The sequence below is a fragment of the Arachis ipaensis genome, chromosome B06 (assembly GCF_000816755.2).
Source record: "Arachis ipaensis cultivar K30076 chromosome B06, Araip1.1, whole genome shotgun sequence".
Taxonomy (NCBI): domain Eukaryota; kingdom Viridiplantae; phylum Streptophyta; class Magnoliopsida; order Fabales; family Fabaceae; genus Arachis; species Arachis ipaensis.
This window is the reverse complement of record NC_029790.2, coordinates 135,987,298-135,996,788: the sequence shown is the minus strand read 5'-3', so window position 1 is coordinate 135,996,788 and position 9,491 is coordinate 135,987,298. Positions and strand designations below refer to the sequence as shown.

At 31.4% G+C, this 9,491-nt stretch overlaps 2 protein-coding genes across 5 annotated transcripts; both read left to right on the top strand.

Annotated features, from left to right (window-relative positions):
• On the top strand, nucleotides 218-1,321 carry LOC110263867 (glutamate receptor 2.9-like). Its single transcript, XM_021105731.1, has 3 exons — nucleotides 218-636; nucleotides 765-1,162; nucleotides 1,304-1,321. The coding sequence occupies exons 1-3, from the start codon at nucleotides 372-374 to the stop codon at nucleotides 1,319-1,321; spliced, it is 681 nt and encodes a 226-aa protein (XP_020961390.1). The 5' UTR covers nucleotides 218-371.
• LOC107605681 (origin of replication complex subunit 2) lies at nucleotides 3,757-7,749 on the top strand. 4 transcript variants are annotated; one of them, XM_016307642.2, is made up of 7 exons: nucleotides 3,757-3,969; nucleotides 4,107-4,340; nucleotides 4,956-5,062; nucleotides 5,527-5,659; nucleotides 5,927-6,221; nucleotides 6,789-7,017; nucleotides 7,265-7,749. In XM_016307642.2, the coding sequence occupies exons 2-7, from the start codon at nucleotides 4,200-4,202 to the stop codon at nucleotides 7,446-7,448; spliced, it is 1,089 nt and encodes a 362-aa protein (XP_016163128.1). In that variant the 5' UTR covers nucleotides 3,757-3,969; nucleotides 4,107-4,199; the 3' UTR covers nucleotides 7,449-7,749. The 4 variants fall into 4 exon arrangements, with proteins under 4 accessions (XP_016163128.1, XP_016163126.1, XP_020961013.1 ...); XM_016307640.2 differs by having other exon boundaries at nucleotides 3,760-3,969; nucleotides 6,789-7,014; nucleotides 7,248-7,749; XM_021105354.1 differs by having other exon boundaries at nucleotides 3,760-3,969; nucleotides 4,072-4,340; nucleotides 6,789-7,014; nucleotides 7,248-7,749.

Below are 9,491 nucleotides of genomic sequence, written 5' to 3'. Positions count from 1 at the left end.
CTAATGTTTGCTAGGGTTATCTAGGGTTTTCTAGGGTAGATATTGTGAAAACCGAATACTGATGAAATAGTCTATAGCCAACACTATACTTTCCTGATTTGGAGAAGAATCTAATTATAGAATTAAATCAGTATAGATATTCAATTGAAAGAGAAAAAAAAAAGAGTCTAATTGTAAATTTGATAAAATTTTAAAGATCAACAGAATAATTAAATCGACAAAATTCTAAAAAGATTTAGAAGTAACCTTTAAAAGCAATCTAAATATAAATAGTTTTAACACATATATGAGTTATGATACAACCACTTTGGCATTGTTTATGTATGTTGGTGATGTAGGTTTTTGATGCTGCTGTTGGTGATATTCAAGTAATGGACCAAAGATATGCATATGCTGAATTCTCTCATCCATATATTCCATCCGGTATTGCCATGGTGGCAAAAGTAAAGCCAGATAGATCAAAAGAAACATGGATGTTCATGGAAGTTTTCACTAAAGAAATGTGGTTGTTAATGGCTGCAATGCACATGTTTGTATCATTTGTTATATGGTTGATTGAACGTGAACACAATTCAGAGCTTAAAGGGTTTGGAACCATGCTATGGTTTTCTGTCGCCACATTATTCTTTGTACATAGTAAGTACTTCATTTCATGCCATTATTAGATTAAATTAAAATCTTATCATATGTTTGCTTAAAACTTGTCAAGTTCCCATGTTCCTCTTTGAAACTCATATCAAATGAAATAATTATTGTATTTTCAGGAGAACCTGTGAAAAGCAACTTGGCCAGAGCAGTGCTAGCACCATGGTTGTTTGCAATTCTGATAGTGACAGCATGTTTCACAGCAAGCCTGTCATCAATGATGACAGTGTCTCAACTTGAACCATCTGTGCCTGATATACAAACATTGCTAAGGACCAATGCAATAGTAGGTTGCAATAAGAACACATTCTTGGTTCATTACTTGGTTAAGGAACTGAAATTCAAGCCTGAGAATGTTAAGGGCTTTGAATCAATTAGTGATTTTCCAAGGGCTTTTGAGAAAAAAGAAATTGTAGCAGCTTTTACTATTGCACCTCATGCTCAAGTCTTTCTTGCTACACATTGTAAGGGATATATCAAAGCAGGACCTACCTTAAAGCTTGGTGGATTAGGCTTTGTGAGTTTTCTTCTCTCATCTTCCTATCTCTTTTTAGTTGCTGAAAAAAAAAGTAACTATTTAAAACTATTAATTTTAAATTAAAAAATATACTCGTATTATTTTTAATAAACGTTCTCGTATTATTATTTTATTTGGAAGGAACTTCAGCCACTATGATCTTTTAAGTATCTCAAAATAAATAAATAAATAAATCTAATCCTTCAAACTAACAAAATTAGAATGTATATATATAGGTACAAAATATCTAAAAAAATTAATAAGTCTTAGCTAAAAAATATAATTAAAGATATCATTTGCATAAGATAATAAAACAAAAAAAAATATGTTTTGCTGGTCATGTTCATTTAAAAATAATAAGAGTACATTTATTTTTTAATTTTTAATTAAGGTTTTAAATAGCATGTTTTTTAAAAGTAGGATAAATATAATTAATTATATGAATATAATAATACGACTATGTTTGTTTTTATCAAATTAAATTAATTGAAAAAAATAAAAATATACCAATACCATAAAAATTGTATGATAGTGAGAGCAAGTTCATCGAACCCCAATTTGGGGCAAAAGTTCCCAATCTATTAGGCGAACTTAAGGGTGTTCATGGATCGGATTTAATCTGCATATCCGCGATATTTATCCGAATTCGATCCGAAAATTATGGATATGGATTTAATCCGCACACTAATAGAATCGGATTGCGGATTTTATGTAGTTATCTGCATATCCGATCCGTATATTCGCGTATTCGCAAAAATAAAGAAATATATAAGTAAATATTTTTTTATATTTTATTTCAATTAATAATTATGATATGTGTTGTATTATTTTAAGAGTAAATATATTTAAAAGAATAGAAAAATAAAATTTTATTGATATTTTTTTAATAAAAATAAGCTTTTAAAAATATTTTTATGTTTTGCACATGTGCTGATCGGATCCAAACTTAAAACCTGCGAATATTGGATCCTATCCGACAATTTTAGTATAGATCGGATCGAAATTTTGGCCATATCATATTCGATCTGTGTTTACCTTTGGAAAACTTTACGAAACTAAAAAAAATGGATCCTGAAAAATAAAGTTGACAAAGTTTGTTATGTAAAATAATAAATTTTTTTGTTTTATTTAAAAAAAAGTCTGGTAGTCTATAATGCAGTTTGTTCGCTCAATTTTTTTTTTCATTTTTTAAAATTATTACTTTGGATTAACTTTTTTAAAAATATGAAGTGAACAACTAGTAAGATAGCATTCTATTATCGTTCATTAAATAGTCATGAAAAAAAAAATACAAATCAAAGTAAAATGAATAAAGTGAGAATGAACACAGCATAAAATAAAGTATAACGTAGACTAAATAAAAATTTCAAAAAATAATCGCCAAATAATTTCAAATAATTAAAAGCAGTATCAAATTCAAGTAAAAAACATATAGATAATTGTAAGCCAGTATGAATTGGGCACCATATCCCTTCCACTACTATGGAATCTATGCCCCTGTATAAGTACTGAAGTACATCTAAATCTTCTCTTGCCATGTTACGAGCTGGTGAACCAAAAAGAAGAACCCTCCTTAAGAGAGGGCCATTTACCTCGGCTTCTGAAATTCTAATTAGACTTTCAGTTGCCATAGTACTGTAAGATTACTTTACCCCTTTTATTGAAATGGAGACCACAAAAGAGAGAAGTTGAAGCACGAAGAAAACGACGCAACCTTAGAGGAGGGTAACCCTAGATGAGAGAGAGAGAGAGAGCGAGGGAGCGAGCGAGCGGGTACTGATGGGTGCGATTTGCTAAAAAAAATTATGATTTAGGTATTTTTGTTATATAAAAATTATTTTTAATGGATATAATTTTAATTTTTTTGTTTGGTGAATATTTTTTATTAATATTCACAAAATTTATAAATACAAATCATAATTTAGTATTTAGTATTTTTTCAAATCGTAATTTAGTATTTAGTATTTTTTTTTCTTAGATAAATACAAAAACCTATGACAACTGTAATTTAGTATTAATAATTAGTTAATTTAAGTTTTTAATGGGCTGGTTTAGTAATTATTTTCATTAAATTATTATTTAACGTCTATAAATCGTAATTTAGTATTTTTTTTTCAAGATAAAGAGATTTTAATTTGTGATTTCTTAGATAAATACAAAAAAAAAAACTATGACAACTGTAATTTAGTATTAATAATTAGTTAATTTAGGTTTTTAATGGAATGATTTAGTAATTATTTTAATTAAGTTATTATTTAACTTATTTAAATTTTTAGAGAAAATAATAAATAGGTCCTGACTTTTTGTTCTGCGGACATTTTTGTTTCTGACTATTGAAAAATATTTTTAAGTCCCAGACCTTCACAAAATTTGGACGGATTAGTCCCTCCGTCCAAATGCCTCCGTCAGTTACTAATTCGTCCAAGTTTTGTGAAAATTAGGAACTTAAAAGTATTTTTCAATGGTTAAAGACAAAAATATCTACAGGACAAAAGGTTGAAGACCTATTTGTCTTTTTTTCAAATTTTTATTTAGTTATGATTGAATTTATTGGTTTCACCATAGATCCAATAACCAGCATTCTGCATCCGGGCCCGACCCAGCATGCACTCCTGAGCTACTCAAAGTCTCAACTAGTCAAATGGAAACAAGAAAAACGGCGGGAAAATCCCTAGGGCACAAATAGCACCTCTGATTCTAAAGCACGTATGTACCCGCCAAATCTCGAGCCTGAGGAAGACCAAACTAACCCAACAGCATTTCATCTCCGGCCACCGACACCACCCACCAAATCGGCGGACCCGATGGTTAGCGTTTCATTCTACGTTCCGTATGTTTTCGCAAGTTTGATTGTGATTTGTGCTTATATAATGGTGTACTTGTTTTGAACAATGCTCTAAGTTTTGCAGTTCTCTCTTTTTTTTTTTGTGATAACCTGCAACAGAGATTGCAATTAACGAAGAATAGACTAGTCAACAAGCCACAACAACTATAAAAGTTTTCCCTTTGTTTGATTTTTCGTGTCTTGAATTCAACCATGAACATGGATGAAATTATGGATGAGGAAGAAGAGGAATTCGAGTTCTCCAGAAATTATTTCCTTGCTAAGGAACACGGCAGCTCCTCCGCTAAGAAATCTACTAACAAGCTCACTGACATCAACCTTGTTGATGAACAGGTATCATTTCTTAAATATCTCAAATGTCAAGGTTGTTCCTTTTTCCACCTTTCTTTTGAAATCGCAGTCCTTTAATCTATTGTTACTTTCTCTCACACAAGGCTCTAGCAAACACCAAGTATAATCTGAAGTTGACACTAAAATAAAATTGATAGATTTATATGGGAAGTCATTTTCGAGATTTAATATTGTATGCACTCTTGAGTAAAAATATTTTTGGCACACATCCAATCATTTTATTGCCGCATCAGCTAAAAAGTAACTAGTTTTCACAATCATGACATAAATTGTCATCCAAAAGAATGGCTTGATTAGAGTATATTGTAAAACATTTGATAGAAATTGCCAATTTAGTGCATCAAAATTAAACTCTAGTATAAGTGTTCTGTATTGTTAGTTAACACTCTGTCATTACATGATTAGATTTTATAACATAATAATTTTTCACATTGATATTGTATTAAATTAGAAACTTAACTATGCATAATTGTAAATCATTTTATAACAAATAGTGTATTTCTCTCTAGAACACTTTCTTGTCTGGTGACATAAGAGGACTATGATCCTTTATTTTCTTTATGGTTGTTTCTATTTAACCATGTTTGCCACTTGTAGGAACTGAGGGAAGCTTCATTGCACATTCAACCAAAGCATGAAAAAGAGATTGCATGCTTAATGGATTCCTACAAAAACATGTACCCTGAATGGGTTCTTGCTTTAAGGTTTGTTTCCCCCTTACCACAGCTGTTATGAAGCTTCATTGCTGTGTTGTTACTTGTTCGAGCTTGATCTGATCATCTTTCAGAAGAAAGTGCTTTTAAGATATGGGGTTTTCTTGGGTATACTAGCAATTTAGTTGCTAAAGCTAATTATCTTGGGAGTTAATACTTATGTTTACAGAAATAATATGTACTCAAGTTTTCATGGGACAAAATTGAAAAAAGAAATAATAAATAAAACAGAGTGAATTTCTGAGTTTTGTAAATTTGGATTAAATTGTAAGTTACGAATTATTTCAGGGATAAATTCCTAATTTACTTATATTTTTCCTGTAGAGATTCGTTGAATAGTAGATGCTTCCTTTAGTAACTTGTACTCTATGAATATTCTGTAAATCATTCATATTATAGATTGGAGTGGCATATTCACTATTTTCTAATTAATTTTTTATCATCATTTTAAACAGATCTGGTTTTTCCCTTCTGATGTATGGATTTGGATCTAAGAAGGTGTTGCTTGAAGATTTTGCTTCAACAGCTCTGACAGAATATTCTGTAGTTGTAATAAACGGTTACCTTCAGACCATTAACTTAAAACAGGTTTGTTTCTCTCTCTTACCATCATGAATTTCAAAAAACACACTTGATGGTGGCACCATTGCCAACTTAGTGTACATTTTGGTTTTCATAAGTAATCTTTGTGTTTAAGATGTTTGTATGGTTTTGGTTTTAAGCTATTACAAACACAAAAATCCAAACACAAACTTTGAAAGATGCAAGTAAATGTCTACGAGATCTGAGTGTCTTGTGCTTAAGCTTGTCTTCTTAATGAAAACTATTTTTCCTTTCATACTTCTCTTGCTATAGGTTTTGATAACTTTAGCGGAATTGCTGCATGGTCAAGTGAAAGCTAAACGAAAAGCTTCCTCTCGGGACTTGCCCAAGAGCCAGCAGCCATCCATTTCTCAATCCATTGAAGATCTTCTTACATTTTTGGATGAAGCTGAAATAGAAGAAGATGGTTATGTTATTTGTGTTATAATTCACAATATTGATGGACCTGGATTAAGGGACTTTGAAACTCAACAGTATCTCGCTCGATTAGCTGCATGTACCCATATTTGCATTGTTGCATCGATTGATCATGTGAATGCGCCCTTATGTAAGTTCAATTTATACCATATATCTTGTTGCAGAATATATTGTTCCTTGGAAGTTGGAATTATAGCTAAAATATTCTCCTATTTTATCTTTGGCTATTTCTCAAATGTATGTCTATGTCTATTTATTTTTTTTTTTAAAGGATTTGAATTGTTTTCCTATCGTTTGTACGAGGTCTTTTTGAGGATATGAATTGAAACATGAAAATGCTTTCGTTAATTAATTTGTGCAAAATAAGTTAAATTGAATGCCTTTGCAAAACCAGGAATAATTTAGTTATTTTTTTGTTTATTCAATAGTGTGCATTTTCTTGGGTCTTCAGATCTTGTATGCTTATCTCTGTTTAAAGTTGAAAAAATGGCTAAGTGATATTACCCTTTCATAAAACCGAAGAACCAAAACTTCTGTCTTGAAACTTGAAATTGCTATTATATTCATTAATTATTGTTCTGTTTTACTGTAGTTTGTTGGGAAATTTTGAACATTAAAGGATGCATGTCAATTTGTAATATTTTTGGGTAAGCCTTCTACCTGTTGCATAACTATTTCATCTTGGTTCTGTTGCTAGATTGGGACAAGAACATGGCTCACACACAGTTCAACTGGTGCTGGTATCATGTTCCTACATTCGCCCCTTATAAGGTTGAAGGAATGTTTTATCCTCTGATTCTGGCACACGGTGGTGCAAACCAAAATGTCAAAACAGCTACCATAGTTTTGCAAAGTTTGACACCAAATGCCCAGAGTGTATTCAAAGTTCTGGCTGAGCATCAACTCTCTCACCCTGAAGAAGGCGAGTTTTTATCAACTTCTTAGATGTTGCTTGTTTGATATATGACTTCGTTATTTGGAATTTGGATAATCATAACGTTGTTCAACGACCTTTATTAGTGTGATTATGGTGTGGTCCTACTCATTCTCTCTCGGCTTTATTTCCTTCCTGCCATAGAAACAATTGCCATCATTATCAAAATTCACCAACTTTTACACTACAGTTAACTATCTGTTGGCTGCGGTGAACAACCGAAATGATGGTTGTACAAGTGATCTCTACTCGGTTTGTCGAGAACGTTTCCTGGTTAGCAGCCAGGTTACATTGAACTCTCATTTGACTGAGTTTAAGGACCATGAGCTTGTCAAGATTAAGAGGGATTCTGATGGTCAAGATTGCTTGCACATCCCTTTGGCAGCAGAAGCACTTCAGAAAGTGCTGCTTGAGATCAGTTAGTAATGGGGATTGGGGGATTATGATTCAAATTAGACTGAATGGTGAAAGAGATACAGGTTTTGACCCTTTAAAGCGAGGTAAGTTGTAAAGTGATAAAGTATGAAGCAATTACTGTTAGATCAATAACTTTTATTGCGTGTGGATCCTACTAAAATGATATAGCTGAGCTTGGTTAATCACTTAACTATCCTCACTTGTGCATTTGCAAAATGTTGATGACAAACAGGCAGTGTTTGTAAAAATCAATTTGGCCAAACACTTGGGACATTTTGGAACTTCTAAACTAATTCTTTGCAGAAAATTTCATTCATTTATAAATTAATTTTACATATTTACTAGATTAGTTTTTGGGCTTAGTTAAGATTGGATTGGATTACGTTGTAATAAAAAGATAATAAACTCTAATAACCTATGAAATCTAGGCCTTTATGAAGGTCAAAATGGACTTAAAAGTTTGCATCAAAGCAAGTTTCAAGTCAAGAACAAAAAAAAAAAAATACAATTCTGAATTTCTGATAGCAATATAAGTAAATAAATAAAGTTATGGTGAAGTATATGAATTAACACTCTTAGAGAAGAGAACCAAAAAGCGTGACTCCAATCCAGATCATACATAACGTGAGAGTAGATGCAATCATTTAATGAATTATTTATAGTGATTAATAAAGGTTGGATTTGGATTTTTTAAATTTTGAATTTCACGATAAAGTATGATTTTTAATTCTTAATAGTTTTTTTCTTATATTTTCTCTTGATCTTACTTATGAAATAAATGGTGAGAGATTATACTTTACCTGAGAATTCAAAATTTAGAGGGTCTAAACTCCAAAGTCATAAATGGGGAGTGGATCCTCTCCAGTGAAAGAAAAACTGGATGGTATCCAGTGGAAGATCTCACCCTTCATTGCATTCTCTCTCATATTTATTTCTGGCCCCACTTGTAGAATTAAAGGTGGGAGATTACACTTTATTCTCTCCAGTGACAAAAAAAAATGGAAAGAATCCATTTCCAAAGACTTTATTATCCAGCATGAGAACCTATATATATATATATTCTCTTGCAAGACAAGTATTACTACATTGTATTCTATATATATAGTTTGAATTGAATTGAACAACAATAATATAGGAAGAAGAAACGTTCACACAAAATAACAATTTTATTTTGTGGACAAACATAATGCATGCATGCCTCAAACATGAGAGGTAGCGCAAGTAATGGAGGGTATGTAGTGTAATGAGCTGTATATGAATACGCGTATTTTGATTTAATATTTGAATATCGTTTTATTTATTTGATAGCAACATTAACTTGTGAAGGTGGATGTTACAGCTCATGCATGTATAAGTTCTTCTGCCTATATACAGAGAGAGTAGTTGGCTGTGCATCTTATACGCCAAAAAGGAAATGAGAAAATAATCATATTTTTTTAAAAAAATATATAGTAATGGAAACATTTCAAGTGCACCGGGAGTATCAGTGCTCCAGTTGTTTTAACCGTTGATCTGAATTATAAAAAATATATATAATATATATTAATTAAAATCAACGGTTAAAACAACTAGTGCACCGGTACTCCCGGTGCACTTGAAATGTTTCCTATAGTAATATCATATGTAAGAATTAAACGTTGGCTACAACCCATCTCTATCACATTGTAATGCCTTACCGGATACCCACTCAACATTAGGATATGTCATATACGTATGTTTAGATATTTCATGTGAAGAAGTAGAGTCAAATATAAGTGAGAACAAAATATATAAGTGAAAATAAATTGGTTGAATCAGATATTATAGTGTGTACTTCTTCAATTAAATAAAATGGTGAGATATTTTTTCTACAAGGTATATATTTTTAGAGAAATTATAAGTGGCAACTTTTGAGTCTTCCAACATTTCACTTTTTAATTTTATTATGGAGGTTAAAATGGGGTAAGACTCTGTTATGGGGATCAGGTGTGTTTTACCTGTATATAGTGTTAGCAGATAAGAAATCGGACGGTGCAAGTAGGGCAAGGCTTATTGGACAGTCCGACTTGT